The sequence below is a fragment of the Girardinichthys multiradiatus genome, chromosome 15 (genome assembly GCF_021462225.1).
Source record: "Girardinichthys multiradiatus isolate DD_20200921_A chromosome 15, DD_fGirMul_XY1, whole genome shotgun sequence".
NCBI classification, from domain to species: domain Eukaryota; kingdom Metazoa; phylum Chordata; class Actinopteri; order Cyprinodontiformes; family Goodeidae; genus Girardinichthys; species Girardinichthys multiradiatus.
The window spans coordinates 25,507,278-25,525,541 of record NC_061808.1 but is presented as its reverse complement, the minus strand read 5'-3'; the positions used below and the strand labels follow the sequence as shown (position 1 = coordinate 25,525,541).

General features: G+C 41.0%; 1 protein-coding gene across 4 annotated transcripts in view; it reads left to right on the top strand.

The window, feature by feature from the left end:
- Positions 1–18,264, top strand: part of LOC124881650 (1-phosphatidylinositol 4,5-bisphosphate phosphodiesterase beta-4-like) — a 105,039-nt gene that overhangs the window by 53,418 nt on the left and 33,357 nt on the right. For all 4 annotated transcript variants that reach the window (XM_047387326.1, XM_047387323.1, XM_047387324.1 and 1 more), the window contains 3 exons: positions 4,261–4,341; positions 6,310–6,369; positions 12,285–12,428. In XM_047387326.1, the coding sequence (XP_047243282.1) occupies positions 4,261–4,341; positions 6,310–6,369; positions 12,285–12,428 (285 nt within the window). The remainder of the gene's footprint in view (positions 1–4,260; positions 4,342–6,309; positions 6,370–12,284; positions 12,429–18,264) is intronic.

Here is an 18,264-nt window from a genome sequence, read left to right as displayed (position 1 = left end):
TGTATTCAAAGTCAAGTCTGTTTATGTCTTTATAACAGTAGACTTCAGCAAATGTTGTTTTGGCTCATACTTCCTCTGATGAACATAATGAGGACACTTTGGTAGAACATTTGACAGGCAAAGGCAAAGCATGTCACCCAAATGCATCCACACCAACAGAAAGATATGCGTGTAGCCCTGTGTGGACCAGGAAATCCCCTCAGTCATCTCTGTCCATGCAGCTGTCAGAGAGAGGGCAGATTTCTCTTAGAGCCCAGTGGAAAACATGAACGGATGCACGGAAAGCCACGATCAAATCCACAGTCATATCAAAGAGAGCAATTAAATCTGGGCCGCCATGGTTTTTGATTAACGTCCTCAGTGTGTTGCTGCTGTGAACTTTGAGCCAAGCAGAGGCAGAGCATGCTGAGAACTGGCCTGAATGTTAATAAGGTCAGCTTTTCATCATACCTCTTTTTTTTTTTTTTCTTAAGGGCTAATTATATTCTAAAATCTGATTATTTATGTCTGTAGTTTACTTTGAAAAACAAACAATCTAATGAAAGTTAAACTTTGTAAAGGCAGTAGGGGACATTTAAGGTCAATTTAAATGACATTAACACGTCACTTATGCATGCACATTGAAATCCATCAAAACATTTGATGTGCTTTTAAACTTTAGTTAGAATGCAATTTCACTACTTTAACACAGGTTCCTCTACCTCTTTAGAAAACATTAAGTGTTCTGAAGTACAATGGAAAGGTTTTAAATGGGTTATAGATCTGCAGTAATTACAATGTGTTTATTGAGAGAGACATTTAAAATGTATTTTCCTTCTCTGACAGTCCACAGCCATGGGACATGGGAGTGAAAGGTTAAAGAGATGTTGTCTAAAATACATCATGCCAAGTGCCAAGGGGCTTCTTCCTCTGTGTATTTCTTTCATTATTTCCCTGATAGGAAATCAGTCAGTCAAGATGTGTCTGGTGTTTAGTTTCTATGGGACTGTGCAGCCTCATATTGACAGCTGCTGAAGGCAGACTGAGGACTAGGACTGCGCAACACTAAAAACACAAACATTGATTTTTGATGAATGGTGTTGTCATCAAAATATTATCAAGATTTGTTGTACCAGGGTAGAAGCTAGCGTAACTCTGTGTGACCCCTAGTTGACACTGATTTCATCATCCTTGCATTTTGCTCTGTGTCGCCAATAGATGCAATTCCAGTCAATGCGGTAGTTCACACTAGCTCTGTGGTGCTGCGGCATGGCGAAGAGTCCTCCGTCATCCGTCAGACACACGAATCGAGTCTATTTTTGACAGATGATGGTGCACTAATGCGTGAATTTCAATGGAGGTAAAATCCACAGATGACAGAGCTGTTGTCAGCAAGGGACAAATCTGCCAAGTATGAACTCAGAGCGACTAAACACAAATGCCTCCCACATTTTAATTTTTTCTTAAACAATGTATGGCTTTCCTTCCTCTTCACAATTATCCACTACTTTGTGTTGGTCTGTCAAAAAGAAATCCTCCCAAAAAACATTGGCGTTTGTAATTGTAATGTGACAAAATGTAAATAGTTTCAAAGAGTATGAATATTTTTGCAAGGCACTGTAGTTAGTTTTAAATTATATATAAGATATAGTTTTATGCATATACACGCATTGATGTGTCATCTAGGTCAGAGAGGACAAATGTCTAGGTCAACCAAGAATCCATCCATTCAGAGAGATGAAAGTTGAAACCTTAATATTAGATTTCTTTATCATCATAGGATCTAGTTTTCTGGTGTTATTAAGGTAGTGTGCCCATAACATCTCCCTCATAGAACTCACTACTTCGTAAAATGAAGTCCTGGTCAGCCTTAATTCGGATGATAGTGAAAGCTTTTAGCTGCACTCTCTGAGGCCTCACTGTTTCTTCAATGGAAAATTGATTGTTTTCTCCATTTTCTGGTGGTTTCAGATGACAGGCTGCAACCAAACAACAGGCCAGCATCATCTTATTTGTGGCCATGTATCTCATGGCAGCAGCATCCTAAAATAATGCATTACATGTAGATGTGTGTGTCACATTGTTCCCCATTGCTAATATTAGAAGAGTGACTTCTCAGCATCAACCTCTTTTAATTTTTTCCCTCTTTAATGTTTTTGGCCATCTCAGATCAGAGGGAAAGGGAATTCAAATTTGCATTCGCTACTGCATAATACTCTGCCTGCCTGGTCACAGATTTCTTATTCAGTTTTCAAGGTCAAACACGTGTGTGTCGAAACAATTGTCAGTTTTGTTATCCTTTTGTTGACCAATGTACAGCACATGGTCAGGTTTATTCCTGTTTTACAGCTTCTTCATGTAAAGTGAAGAACTACAGGTCCTTCTCAAAATATTAGCATATTGTGATAAAGTTCATTATTTTCCATAATGTCATGATGAAAATTTAACATTCATATATTTTAGATTCATTGCACACTAACTGAAATATTTCAGGTCTTTTATTGTCTTAATACGGATGATTTTGGCATACAGCTCATGAAAACCCCAAATTCCTATCTCACAAAATTAACATATCATTAAAAGGGTCTCTAAACGAGCTATGAACCTAATCATCTGAATCAACGAGTTAACTCTAAACACCTGCAAAAGATTCCTGAGGCCTTTAAAACTCCCAGCCTGGTTCATCACTCAAAACCCCAATCATGGGTAAGACTGCCGACCTGACTGCTGTCCAGAAGGCCACTATTGACACCCTCAAGCAAGAGGGTAAGAAACAGAAAGACATTTCTGAACGAATAGGCTGTTCCCAGAGTGCTGTATCAAGGCACCTCAGTGGGAAGTCTGTGGGAAGGAAAAAGTGTGGCAGAAAACGCTGCACAACGAGAAGAGGTGACCGGACCCTGAGGAAGATTGTGGAGAAGGGCCGATTCCAGACCTTGGGGGACCTACGGAAGCAGTGGACTGAGTCTGGAGTAGAAACATCCAGAGCCACTGTGCACAGGCGTGTGCAGGAAATGGGCTACAGGTGCCGCATTCCCCAGGTCAAGCCACTTTTGAACCAGAAACAGCGGCAGAAGCGCCTGACCTGGGCTACAGAGAAGCAGCACTGGACTGTTGCTCAGTGGTCCAAAGTACTTTTTTCGGATGAAAGCAAATTCTGCATGTCATTCTGAAATCAAGGTGCCAGAGTCTGGAGGAAGACTGGGGAGAAGGAAATGCCAAAATGCCAGAAGTCCAGTGTCAAGTACCCACAGTCAGTGATGGTCTGGGTGCCGTGTCAGCTGCTGGTGTTGGTCCACTGTGTTTTATCAAGGGCAGGGTCAATGCAGCTAGCTATCAGGAGATTTTGGAGCACTTCATGCTTCCATCTGCTGAAAAGCTTTATGGAGATGAAGATTTCATTTTTCAGCAGGACCTGGCACCTGCTCACAGTGCCAAAACCACTGGTAAATGGTTTACTGACCATGGTATCACTGTGCTCAATTGGCCTGCCAACTCTCCTGACCTGAACCCCATAGAGAATCTGTGGGATATTGTGAAGAGAACGTTGAGAGACTCAAGACCCAACACTCTGGATGAGCTAAAGGCCGCTATCAAAGCATCCTGGGCCTCCATAAGACCTCAGCAGTACCACAGGCTGATTGCCTCCATGCCACGCCACATTGAAGCAGTCATTTCTGCAAAAGGATTCCCAGCCAAGTATTGAGTGCATAACTGTACAGGATTTTTTGAAGGTTGACGTTTTTTGTATTAAAAACACTTTTTTTTATTGGTCTGATGAAATATGCTAATTTTGTGAGATAGGAATTTTGGGTTTTCATGAGCTGTATGCCAAAATCATCCGTATTAAGACAATAAAAGACCTGAAATATTTAAGTTAGTGTACAATGAATCTAAAATATATGAATGTTAAAGTTTCATCATTACATTATGGAAAATAATGAACTTTATCACAATATGCTAATATTTTGAGAAGGACCTGTAAGCGTATGCCAGATGTTTATGTTCACATTTATCTCTTGCCTTACTGATAGGTTTTATCTAGATTAAACACAATATATGGGTACATATTCAATGTATTTGTACATTACTTTGGCAATGTAGGTTTTCAATCGTGTGTGTGTGTGTCTTGGAAGGTAGATTTCTCCTATAGAACGTATTGAGGCTCCATCCACTCGTCTGATTGTATAATCCCTGCAGGTTGTGTAATGTGAGGCTACATGAAATAAAACTCTTTGATCAATTAAGGCTCTCTTATAAAACTGCAGTTCTCCTTTTCAGGACCCATATCTCTTTGAACCCAACTCTCAGATGAAGGTGGATGAATATGGCTTCTTCATCACATGGAAGAGTGAGGGAAAGGTACAATCTCCTCCTTATCTGTCTTTGAACTATCCTTTTTCATGTCAGGAGATACTCTAAAGACTCAGTTCTCTATCACAAAGCTTTTTATAGTATGTTTCATGCAATTCTCTACCTTCCTGAAGCAGGCCCCACTTCGGTTCCTTTAAAAAAAGGCAAAAGCATGGAAACACTTGCTAAGTGCAGAAAGTACAGCTTTCACTAATGCAAACATTTTTATGAGGTTCATTTTAGTGGAATAAATAGCAAAAACGACTGTTAATTCTTACATTTATTACAACCATTTATTTGCTAATGTTACACAGTCCTATACATCCAAAGCAAATCATTACCATATTTCAAATGAAAAAGCATTTTCAGAAATGCTTTTTCATTTTATGTGGCTGCATTGTTTGACCCATAAATAAAATTAGTAATCAATCATCCTATTTGCATTTGCATGTTATGTTCTTCTTCACGACTTCACATTTTATGCCATAATCAAAAAGAAAACAAAGCAGACATTGCTTTTTCGTTTTTGTGGTCTGCCCGCAAAGTACTGCCCAGAACTCGAAAATGAAAAAGCATTCCGAGCGGCGGGCGCAGCAGAGTGATGTCAGCAGCCGCTCTTCCTCAGCTCCCTGCTGACCGAGCTACCCATCTTGTTCGGTAGGGGGCGCTGTGCACGTCTGCATTGCATTACATTGCAAACGTACTGAGAAATTGATTGAATTGCAGCAGGGCCGAGCTCAATTTGTGGCAGTGACAGGCAGAACTGGCAGTTCCGGCAAATAGGATGATTGATTATTAATTTTATTTATGGGTCAAATAATGCAGCCACATTCTTAAAATGAAAAAGCATTTCTAGAAATGCTTTTTCATTTTCAAATTTTACATTTCAAATTGAATTTTGGTATCTATTTGCTGGGGTACATTTTGAAAAATAAATCTCAAATGTCTTTTTCTTTTTCATTTTAATTAAGTGAAAGAATGAGCAGTCTTGATGAAGAAAATTAAAATGCAAATAGGATTATTGATAACTAATTTCATTTATGAATCAAACAATGCAGCCACATTCTTAAAATGAAAAAGCATTTCTGAAAATGCTTTTTCATTTGAAATATGGTAACGATTTGCTTCCATAACAAGCATTTCTGTTGTAATCAAAATTTTCATTATGTGCTTTTCAATTTCTGACAGATTTTTCTCTTTTGTAAGAAATAACAAGCCTTGTAATTTGTTTTGGCAGGTGAAAAGAAACTAAAAAATGAAAAAACAGGCAACATTTTCATTTCTCCATCACACTGTTGCTCATCTGCCAAGCATTTCACTGTTGTAGTAAGATATGTGGCCCTGGGTAAATATCGCTCCAGCATTGCCTTTCTATACATCAGATACTGGAGTACACACAGTTTTATCATCGGTTAACCAAGGCTGCTACAGACTTTTGGGAGATTTTGAAAAACTGCGCAATGCATGTCACAACTCAGAAGCTACAGATACCAAACAGATACCACTGCAACAGAATCTACGTAAGTGATGCTCAGATGTTGCAGCACTTACCCTGTAGTAACACTACATACCATGCTTCGCTATGGTGTGTCTGCACTTAGAAAGAGTCACCTCAACTAGCTGAATGTTTAGAGTGACTCCAGCTGACGTAGCTGATTTAGACCCCACCTACACTACTCTGGGTATGTTTTCTTAGTAAGTAAGTAATAGTGGTACACAAAAATGTGAAATCACAAGGGAAATAAGAGCTGAAAGAAATCTTTCATATTTTGCATTTAGCAAACACAAATAATTTTGGAACTTCTGACCTAAAACAGGAATTGTTTGGTTTAAATTAATGTCATACAGTGATAAATAAGGGTTATGTGTCTTTTTTTGTCTCTTTTTTTTACAATGTGTTTAAATATCTGGTTTCAAATGTATTTTTCCAACCTTCTTAGGTTTCTTTAACCCTCCTGCCATATGTGTCTCCCACAGGAGGGCCAGGTTCTTGAGTGTTCTCTTATCAACAGTATCCGTGTCGGTGCAGTCCCTAAGGTGAGACTTTTTGAGAAAGACAATCTTCTCACTTCTGGTTCACTAAGATGTACACTCTCTTCCCACAACACAGGCTTGTTTTCTCACTTTCACACTCCTGAATTAAGAAAAAATCTAGGGAGACTGTTCTGTCAGGCAATTATTCATGCCTAAAATTAGTCAAAGCTTCAGTGGTGTATTTTAGCAACATGTAATGCATGACCTGAGAATCCCAATTGACTTCTCACTGATGACTTTATCTAACAAATAGCAGCCTTATGAAGGGCACTAGCACAACATAAACATGAAATATTTAACATCTTAATATTTATACAGTTCTGGCCGAGTTCAGCCACAGGTTGTATTTGAGGTTGTTTTTTGGTGTTTGTTCGACCTACAGAGAAGAATAAATAATGTTGCCTTTGTAATAATAAGCTGTCAGAGAACCTTTGGGTCAAGGACTTCACAATGCTGGATCAACAACTAACAGTATGAGATGTTCTGCTTCTGTCAGGAAAAAAAACAACAACTTTATCCTATAATAATGAGGTGATCCTGAAATAGCAAAGACAGGCTAACCAGGAGTCTGTTTTTTCACTGCATCTGGCAACCAATCAGTGAACCAGACACACACAACCAGAAACCTTTAGGGTCTCTCTCTATATTAAATATTGATTCATTTGGTGCACTATTGATGGTGTCTCAATATAATGTAATATTTGACTAAATTCCAACTGTGTGAATTATGGTTGCTGTTATTAGAGCCCCCCTCTGCAAAGGGTAGGGGTTAGGGTTCCTGCTCTATGGGTTGTTTTTCTGATGGGCTGTTTTTTTGGTCCAGTGTTGATGTGCATGTGTGAGGACACGTATACAGATGCTGCAGGTTGATAGCAGCTCCTCGTATTTGTTTAAACGCTGCATGCTGTTTTGTAATTTGCAGGAAGGCGATAGCAGGGCTTTTCCACAAGGGATGACACAGCTGTTCTAAATAATTCAATGAGGAAGAGAAGATGGATGAGATAGCTGAGATAGATTGTAAAGCTGCAACGCCTGTTGCTGTTAATTCAATCATACAACAAATTCACATTAGTCTCTCCTGCAGTGACAAAGCTGATATTTGATTAAAACCATGAGTGGGCACTGCGGCGCTGATGGTGTAGGGGTTAAGCGTGCAACCATGTACAGAGGCTACAGTCCTCAAAGCGGCTGTCCCGGGTTCGAGTCCCGGACCTAGCAACATTTACCAAAGAAATGTCTCCCCCTCTCTCTACCCCTCTTTCCTGTCTACCTACTGTCAAAAATAAAGGCCACTAGTGCCGAAAAAATATCTTAAAAAAAAAAAAAACATGAGTGGGAGAGGTGATGCTGTGATTTTCTTTTTTGTGTGTGGATTTTATTCTCAACTGGAAGGACATGAAGTGCCAGTCAGCAGGTTACATATACTCATCATTTGGCAGTTTAATGACACATTGGAGATGTTTAATTTTTCAGATTTACACTTCACAGCACTTCAGTTAATTTGTAAATAATTAGCTGCCAATGTTTGAATTAAAATCAGGTTTACTTCTAATCCTCGCAAGTGAAAAATGATACATACAGCCTCAAATATGTACATTCACCCCTACTATTTGGTTAAATGTCCCTCTGCTAGTTGCAGAGAAACCGCATGCAGTCGTGTATATTTCTGGCTGGATATGATTCTTTTCAGGAAATGGTAGAACTCATTAAATTCGCTTGTTTTCTGAGACAGTCCTGGCCTCTAAGAATAGTCCATAGAACACCCTGTGTGTGCGGCATGACTGTTTGGATTAATGGAAAATGGGGGACTTGCATGCACTTGGCTCACATAACCTGTCTAGAGCATGATGGCTGTTCATGTTCCTTGGCTGAGAGGATGCACTGTTTTGCTGAAGACAAACAATTCTACATTGGTGGCCTACATCAACACAAAAGGGGGGCTGAGATCTCCCTGCTTACACATGCTGGCACACAACCTGATAGTCGGGAGCAGTTTGAACTTACTTGCTGCTGCATGAGTTACTTTCAGAGAAGTAACTCATGCAGCAGCAACCCTGATTTATGGTACAGACCTGTTATTCCACATTAAGTCCACATTATGCAAATTGGAGACTTCCCCCCCCTGGTGGTGAGGCAAATTTGGTTGAGGTTTGGTCAGGCTGTTGTGGACATGTTTACATTGAGAGAGAATGCTCAATGCCCACTTTACTTCTTCCTGCGGGACCATGAAGCTTCGCTGGGGATGGATGCTCTGGCACAAAAGTGGCCGGGGTCTCTGCTCCATGCATCACCTCCAGTAGCTCTGATTTCTCCCACTCTGACCAGGGTGAAAGAGTAAGGTCTGTCCATGATCCTGAAAGCGTCACGGTGCCAGAAAAGGACTGGTTGGCAGAGATTTTCCAACTCATGTGGCTCCCCAGGCTAAGGGGAGATATTTCACCCTTATCCAGAAAGGCTGGCTCTTTAGGCTTGCTTGGCCCTTGTGTGGCTCAATTTGAATCAAGATGGACTTCCTCTTGGTGTTGTTGAATCCATTCAGTGTACCAAAGCACCCTCTATTAGGTGTTTTGTAAGCTGGTGAGCAGAACATTATTGACAAAAGCAAAGCTTTTCCAACCATAAAAGTATATCTGGCTGCTATTTCAACCTGTTATGTTGGCTTTGGGGAAAAACAGTGGGCCAGCATCCATTGGTGTGTTGTTTAATGAAAGGGGCATGCCGTAAATTGCCCACGCCCTTTGACGCCTTTGGCCCCACTGTAGGACTTTCTGTTTTAGAATCTCATTTTTGTTCTCCATTTGAATCTTTGGAAGAAGTTGATCTTAGATTACTATACCAAACTATATACTATTTCAAAACATCTTTGCTGCTTGCTCTGGCCTTATCTAAGCAGGTTGGTGAAAAGTATGCCCTTTTTGTGCATCAAGCATGTAATAACTTTTTCCGGGTTTTGTTCCAAAAGTTGTGGGTTCGTGCTCTACGACAGAGCTGGCTGCCTTTTACCCCTCTTTTTTGCTTCAGAAGAGCAAAGGCATTTACATAATGTGTCCAGTGCGTGCACTGTGGATTTATTTGGACAGGACGCAAGGTTTTGGGAAAACCAATCAGTTATTTGTGTCTTGGCCATAGCCACATGTAGCATTGGCATATTGTAGCAGGGGCCTCCAGCCCCCGCCTAGTCTTTGTGCACATTCCACTAGGGGGCTTCCATCCTCGTGGACACTTTTAAAATGGTCTCTATTCAGGAGGTGTGTGCAGCTGCTTGCTGGGCTTCCTTCAATACAACTGCTAGATTTTACAAACTTGATGTGAATGCGCCTCTTTTGGCACATTCAGTCATAACCTTTGTGTGGTGTTCATATTGTTTTTACTCATCCAATGTTTCTGGGTCTGGTGGACCCGTTGCATTTTGTGATTTGTAATGCCTCACAATCAAACACTTTTATGTAAAAATACTCAACAGATGTTTACTTCATCCCAATTTCAAGTAGTATAAAGAAAATATGTGGTTAATATTTGCCCTTTACCTTTGTTAGAGCACATTTAGAACCTTTTATTTAAAACGTAAGAAAATTTATTAAAATCATGATATGAGTGGAAACAAATTTACAATTAATGTAAATTAATTGTATCATTTTTCCTTCAGTAAATAATGAACGTGGTCCCACAGACCCGAACACCACATAAAGGTTAAGTGTAGGCTTTCATGGTGTAGCCCTTTACTGATTGGCCACTGGGAACAGCTGCCATTAAACTGGGCATGTTCGGCAATCCGGGAGTCAGTATTACTCGCCATGGTGAAACACAAAACAAATGCTATGAAAGAGAACATAAGCTTATGACTATAACTCTGGTTCTCTGATTAGCATGAGTAAGTGTCTCACCACCTATCCTTGCTGCGACCGAGGAAGAGGGGAGCTTGTTTTTGAATTACGGCTGACGCTATGTCCTCATAGTGAGACACTCACTCATGCTAATCATAGAACCGGGGTTATATTCATAGCCTTCAGTTTTTCATACATATCCAGACCAACTTCCTGTAATCAGAGTCAGACTGGGTCAGACTATTGGAACTTGGACATAGCTAGTTTTGGAATGCATAATTCAGACTAACATTAAGATTCGACTTCAGTACTATTGAAAATTTGTAGATTGTTCATACAAGCCAGTTTAACAACCATTTTTTCCAAGAGTAGTGGTCAAATATCCAGCCAGAAGTATGCCAGAAACTTCATGATGGCAACAGAGAGTTTGATTTCCCTTTTTAACATGTAATATTTATCCAAATATCAGTGGGGTTGTATGCATATACCTGAGGTTGTGTGCATAGTTTTGAACCTGTGTGAATTACAGGCTTATATGCAAAAAAGAAATTTAACTTGTGTACTCAATTCTAATGTTTTAAAGTATTTGATGTTGTATGGGGTGTTATTATCATCGCCAACCTGGCAAAGAAAAAAAAAAAAAAAATCTGTTCAAGCCATCATTAAAAGGCCACAATTAATATGACATTCATGCCACTGGTGATGCGTGTATGTAAATGTCTGACCAGCACTATAAACCTTGTCATAATAAATATATAAAAAGGGGAAAAAAAAGAAGCAAGAAAAGTGTAAGGTACTAATGAATAAATGATGTATTTAGTGGTAACTGGGGCTCAATATAGAACATATGTGTATCTGTTAATTAACACCTGAATCCAAACACCTGTGGGTGTTGTGTGAGTGCATTTGTGTGTATATAAGGGTTTCTCCTTTAAAAATATGCAGTAGCGAGTGTGAGGAGCCACAGACCTGTCCCCCTGGACCCGAGACAGACACTGAGAAGATCTGAGCCATAGACATCCAAAGGTCCCCCAGAGCACGGAAACCCAGGGAGGACAACCGCCAGGACTACCGCAACCCCCCCAGAGAAGAACAGAGGAGAGCCCCAGGCGAACCACCCAGCAGCTGCAGTGCCGAAGCCCCAGAGGGTTGCAGCGACAACCCCACAGGCTCCGCCGTCAGCCATCTATGCCAGAGCAGATCCCCCGAGATCACAGGGCCATCACCCCCCAAGTGAGCTCCGACAGAGCCAGGGGGCCCAGGCCCCGGCAAGCAGCTACCAGGAGTGAGCCTGCACACACCAAAGCACCCAGCCCCGGACACCAAGAACCACCAATACACCAGCGGGCAGAGACACCAGCCACTGGCAGGGAGTGTAGCATGGAAGAAATAGGGCCCACATTTGATGGGGGGCCTAAGATGGAGCAGCCCAACACCTAACCTAACAGGCGCACACAGTTACAATGACACATTCCCACCCTCATGCGTACACATAAAAACACTCTCAGCCACCCAACGTAAAGACACACTACAATGGACGTCGTACACTCACTCATACTCCCAGGTCCAGGTACCGATACCCCAGAGGGGCAATCAGCCCCTGAACCCAGGAGGTGGTCCCCTTCATTACAGAGTGGAGACGGGCAGACCGCACCAGCCCAGACTAGTGCCAGCACTACCCGAACTACCTCGGCCCAGACCCCGACCCCCCGCACTGACCCCAGCCCCCTATGACCCCCGTCCCTATCCGGAGAGGGGGCCACGAACAAAAGATTGGTTTACCTGGTGTAAACAAGTCCACAAACCAGAGCTGTTCCAGAACAAAACAGTCCCAACCTACCAATGAATTCCGATCTCAACCCCATGAGCCCCCCAACCCCCCATGAACCCCAACATGAATTTCCCCACAGGGCCACCCCCAACCAGGACACAGATATCAAACACATGCTCCCGAACCGAAACACCATGAATCCCCTTCCCACAATAAATTACTTTTAAAGATGTTTCTTCACCCTTTTTGTCACGTGTTTTAACTTTGCTTGCCTTCGATCACCTTTCAACATTCAGTTTTATGACCTTACCTTATTTTCCCAGGACCCAAAGATCTTGTCCTCATTTGAGGCTGTGGGAAAGACGGAGGCAGACCTGGAAGGATGCATCATCTGCATCTGCAGTGGCACTGACCTCGTGAACCTCAGCTTCATGTTCATGGTGGCAGAGAGCCCGGACACAGCCAGGGTAAATGCAGTTTTAATTTTCATTGAGGCCTGTCTGACTGATGGGTTGTTAGCTCTGTTGAGCCACAACTTGACCAACACAACATGCCAATTGACAATAAACAAAAGAATCAAGGCGTTTTAATGGAAGTCCTATTAGAAATTATTTTCAAGACCTTATGTTACATAAATAATGTATGTAAGTAAGTAAGTAAGTAAACTTTATTTATATAGCACCTTTCATAGACATGGAAAGTCACAAAGTGCTTTACAAAAAAGGAACATAAAAATAATAAAAACAACTAGAAAATTTCGGAAGAAATTTAGATGGGGCCTGCCTCTTGGTGCGTGCTTCTGGGACCGGAGCTTGCTATTTTTATTAAAATTCATTGTCTATGCTATTATCAGCTTAAAATATTACTAGTAACTCTGGAAGACTGAGGCTTTTATTTTGAAATTTTCAATAAGCCTTATTTGAAAAGGCCAACACTGGGTGAACTCCAACATTAGTGTGAAGCCCAGTCCGGAAATGATCTATTGTTTAAAATGTAAAGGCTTTTATTTTGCAGAGCATTTTTGTCTTGTTTTGAAAGTCCAGTATAGTTGTCCTTTCAGGCCTGGGTTAGTTCCATTAGTTAAATAGAAGCCGCTTGCTATTTAAAAATCATTTTCTATGCACTTGTCAACTCACAAAATCCATAGTAACTATGGAAGGGGTGGGCTTTTATTTTGGAAGTTTCAGTAAGCCTGTTTCGAAGGACCAGCATAGTCCCATTCCCATCACTGGGGGAGCTCCAACAGTAGTGTGAAGCCCACTCCTGCAGTCATCTATTGTTTAAAGGCTTTTATTTTGTAGAGCAGGTTTTGTCTTATTTTGAAAATCAAGCATGGTTGTCCTTTCAGGTCTGTGTTATTTCTATTAGTTATATACAACATGCTTGCTATTCTAAAACCATTGTGTATGTTATTATAAGCTTTAAATAATCATTAGTAAGCATGGAAGGGTGATGAAAGAAATTGACCTTTAGGGTCAATCACTGTTGTGTGGATGTTGGAACAGCAGTACATGCTGTTTAAGTTCCCCACACAACATGGCCGCCATGTAGTTGCCTCCTATGAAGATGGTCAAAGGGTTAGGGGTCAGGTCAGGTTTAAGCCATAGAAATGAATGAATATCAATGAAAGTCAATGCAAAGTCCTCAGAAAGATAGTAATCCATGCATGCGTGTGTGGGTGTGTGTCTGTGTGTGGGTGTATGTGTGTGTGGGTGTGTGTGTGTGTGGGTGTGTGTCTGTGTGTGGGTGGGTGTGTGTGTGGGTGTGTGTCCCAGTGTGAGACACAGAGAGGCAGAAAGAAAGACAGAATCACATCCAGACATATACAGTAGGAGATACACAGAGCTATAAATAGAACAGTGAGGAATGAATCAGCCAATCAGAAAAGAGCGTCAGTGTAACTTGACACCTGCTGTTTCTCACTCACCTCACTCTGTGTCTCCCCTGGTCTAGGCATTATAACATGGAGGCGCATGCTCCCAAACAACTGGCCATAACTCGGAAACCGTAGGGGCAATCGATGTCATTCTAGGACCGTTTTTATCAGAACGGACAGGGGATCGAGAATATTAACACATTTTTGTTGAAAATATAATAATTAAGGCACAACACTGGGTTAAAAGAGAGGGAAAATGGAGAAAAAGACAAAAATGCCTGAACATGCTCCCGAACAAAGTCTAATGTCTCGGAATCCGTACATGGTATTTGAAATTTTTTTAAACTGTGGGCGACAGCTATCCCTCGTCCCCAATCATGGAGATTTTCATAGCTCTATGTCATTCACAGTATAAAATATGATTATGGAAATAAATGGTGTCACTCATGGATTACAGGTCAAGCTCTCATTGATAATACATGGGAGAAGGCCTACAGAATTCCTGTGAGTCTTGGCGATCGAGGGTGTTTTGACAGAAATCTATGAGACTTAGAACAATTTTGAAATTATTGTGTGAAAGCAGAGGCCCGGCCCTACAATCTGACCGAAAATTGTGACTGTAGAGCGAAATTTGTGGTCGTGAGTGCCAGTTGAAACCCTCTTTTTACACTCTAGTAACTGCCATCTCCACTGTTAAGAGTGTGATTTTGTCTCAAACTTTGTGTCGCTTGGAGTCTAATTTTAGAGAAACCGTAGCAGTTATCAACAAACGGTTTTCATTTCTGAAGAGCCGGCGGATTTTCCTACAAACTGAAAGTCAAACTGTGTTTCTAGGTGAAAGTATGGCAATACAGTAGAGCCTCAAAAACAGTGAAATTTGAGGATTCCTTCCGCCCCTGACTCCATTCATTCCTATGGGATTTTGGGGCTCGGTTTTTTGTTAATTACTCGAAACGCCAATAAAAGTAATAGCACACCTCACGGGACCGAGCCGGTCGTTTTGATATATATATTGTGGGGGTGCACGCTGCGGTTCGGGCCGCATTAATCTGGACGGACGAAAAATAATAAAGAGTCCAGTTTAGAGGTGAATAGTAATAGGTGCCTCCATGCAATGCATGGGGCATTGAATGCATTGCCCCATGCATTGCTATGGCAGGCCCCAATAAGAAATCAGTTAAACAAAATTTTAGCTAAAAGCCTGCTTGAATAAATATGTCTTAAGGCTTTTTTTAAAAGAGTCAGTGGAGTCGGAGCAGCGCAGTGATAGAGGGAGAGCATGGTCTGTCACCACAGGTTCTAAAATAAGTTCTGGGAACAGTCAGCAGCATCTGATTAGAAGATCTCAGATTCCTAGGAAGACAGAGAGGCTTCAAAAGGTCCACTATATATTTGGGAGCCTCACCATGAAGTGCCTTAAAAGTTAAAACCACAATTTTAAAATGAGTCCTAAAGTGCACAGTGAGCCAATGCAGAGAGGCCAGAACAGGAGATATGTGAGTTGTCCTTTGGGTCTTAATTAAAAGCCTGGCTGCAGCGTTTTGCACAGACTGAATGCGAGCCATGAAGGATTTACTTAGACTCGCTAAAAGGCTGTTACAGTAGTCTAAACGAAAAGAAATAAACGCATGGACAATCATTTCTAGTTCCTTTTGTGATAAAATAGATCGCAGCTTTGAAATATTCCTTAAATGGTAAAAAGAGTTATGAACTAACAGTTTACAATGATTGTCCAAAGACAAAGAACTGTCAAATACATCACCCAAATTCCGGAGACTGTTTTTTACCGAAGGGTTGAAGAACGTAAGATGCTTCCTGATTTCAGCAATTTTATCGTCAGGAGCAACTATAAGAGTCTCAGTCTTGTTTGCATTTAACTGCAGGTAGTTGTCATTCAGCCATATTTTGATGTCAGATGGGCAGTAACTAAGTTCAGTCAATTTATATAACTCAGAGGATCGAAATGAACAGTATATCTGAATATCATCAGCATACACATGGTATGAGACATTACTGTAGCGTTTTAAAATAAAACCTAAAGGGCGTAAATACAATAAAAACAGAAATACCATAAAGATCTCTGTCTGTTGATAAGAAGAGTGTGATCCACAGTGTCAAAAGCTGAAGTCAGGTCCAGTAAAACCAACACTGTGTAGTTTCCAGAATCAGCTGCCATCAACACATCACTAGAAACTTTTAATAATGCTGTTTCTGTGGAGTGCTATCTGCGAAAACCAGACTGAAAAATGTCCATAGAATCATTTTCCTCTAAAAAGGAATTCAATTGTTGTGCTACAACCTTCTCAAGGATCTTTGACATAAAAGTAAGTTTGGAGATAGCTCTGTAGATTTCAGGCAGAGAAGAGTCCAAGTTAGGCTTCTTTAGCAGAGGACAGACAGCAGCACATTTAAAATAGTGAGATACAGATCTGGAACAAAGAGAGGAATTTATCATGTTTACTACACTAGGACCAATGCAATTAAAAATATCTTTAAAAAGAAATGTAGGGAGGACATCAGGGGGACTCGATGACAGTGTCATATGCGCCAATAGATTTGTGATATCCTTAATGGTCACTGGGGTAAAAGAGGACCACTTCTCAGAAGTCAGAAGACAAGGGTCCAGACAGTGGGAAGGTGAAGGAGAGATAGTGCCTCTGATGTTGGCAACTTTGTCCGTGAAATAATTTAAACTTCGAGATGAAAGGAGAAATAATGTTCTTAATTGTTTCAAATAAAATTTTTGGATTTCATCCTTTAGATTTGATGAGATTAGCGAAATAACTGGCTCTGGCACTCTTGAGCATCTCATTTAAGGAGGTGATCAGGTCTTTAAGGTGGAGCCTGTGAACCACCAGATCAGCGCGTTTCCATAAACGTTCAGTTTTCCGACATGTTCTTCTCAATGTCATGATTTCCTTATTAATCCAAGGACAGTTTGTGCTCTGAACAGTGCTCTGTTTTAAAGGTGCTATGAGGTTCAAAATGTCCTTACAGTAGGTGTTGAAACAGGAAACCGCTAAGTCCACATTCATGAAGTTAAAATCTAAGGAGGCAGGATCAAAACGAGAAATAAAAGCTTCAGCGGTGTGTTCACAGTTATGATCCTTCTTTGGATCAAAAGACTAGGAGGAAATTAAAATCACCCAAAATTAAAATGTTGTCCAGCTCAATGATAGAGGACAGCTGCCCATTGAATTCTGTATACTAAAATGCAATAAAATATATTAAAAGAGACAACTTTGATTATTTGTAGCTCAAAAGTAGAGAATGGAGCTGGATTAACAAGTCTGCAGGAGAAACTGTCTTTAAACACGGCCGCTAGTCCACCGCCTTGAAGCACCAAACAGTTTCCTGGACAGAGTTCCTGCAGATGAACGAAATCCAAGCTTTGCTGCCATGTTTCTGTTAAAAACATAAAATCAAGAGACTCCTTCGTAATCAGTTCGTTCAAGGCAAAAGACTTGTTGTTAATGGAGCGCACGTTGAGGAGAGCCATGCACAGAGATGATAGTTTAGCAGCTCTCACATCCGTCATCAGCGGCACGCAGATTAAACTGCGCAAATCGGCGGAGCGTTTGCGACGAAGAAATCTACAATGGTGAGCATGTAGACCTCCATCCATGCAAGGTGAGTAAAATGCTGATGACAGGCAGGTGGAGGTCCCCACTAGTCCGGCTCCCGGTGACGTGTCCGACTCCCAGCTGGAAGCCACAATGTGCAGACAACGCAAAAGTCCCCATTTCTCTGCTGAAAATCTACGCAATCGTCTTAAACGAACCTAGACTCCGACTGTAAATCCCCTTTTTCGTTTTTTGCGTCTGGAGCTTTGTAGAAAACACCCGGGTGATCAGCAAACAAACGGAGGTTGATCACCAACAGCGCATCCCGGTCGTAAACACGGGCAGCAAAAGTGCCAAAGTTTTTATCCAGACTTATAAAAACTAAATAAGTTAAAAATAAAATTTAAAAGTGCAAACGGGTGGAAGAAGCAAAACCAGCGAAGCCACACAAAGGCGCCATCTTGACTCCAAAACATCTATCTGTATAATGCCTATACAAGAGTGAACCAGGGATGATTTTAATCCTATTTCAGTCAGTTAGCAAATATAGCTGGTATCCATTACTGATCTGTATTACATGGCACTTTTGTTTAATAACCCACGAAGCCAGAATTCTCCGAGGGTCACAAAGCATGTTGCAAAACAAAACAAATCCCTAAAAAGCATGTTGCAAAACAAAAAACATCCCTAAAGGCTTTTTGGCAGCTACAGTGTAGCCAAAATTAATTCAATAATATACTTTATATAAAGGCTAGAGTACCACCCACACGGAGCAACTATTTCATTAAGAATGAAAGAGAGGAGAATGCAGAATGGTGTATTTGTCCCCTCCTACACACTGCCTTGAGTCATTGTGATAAATAG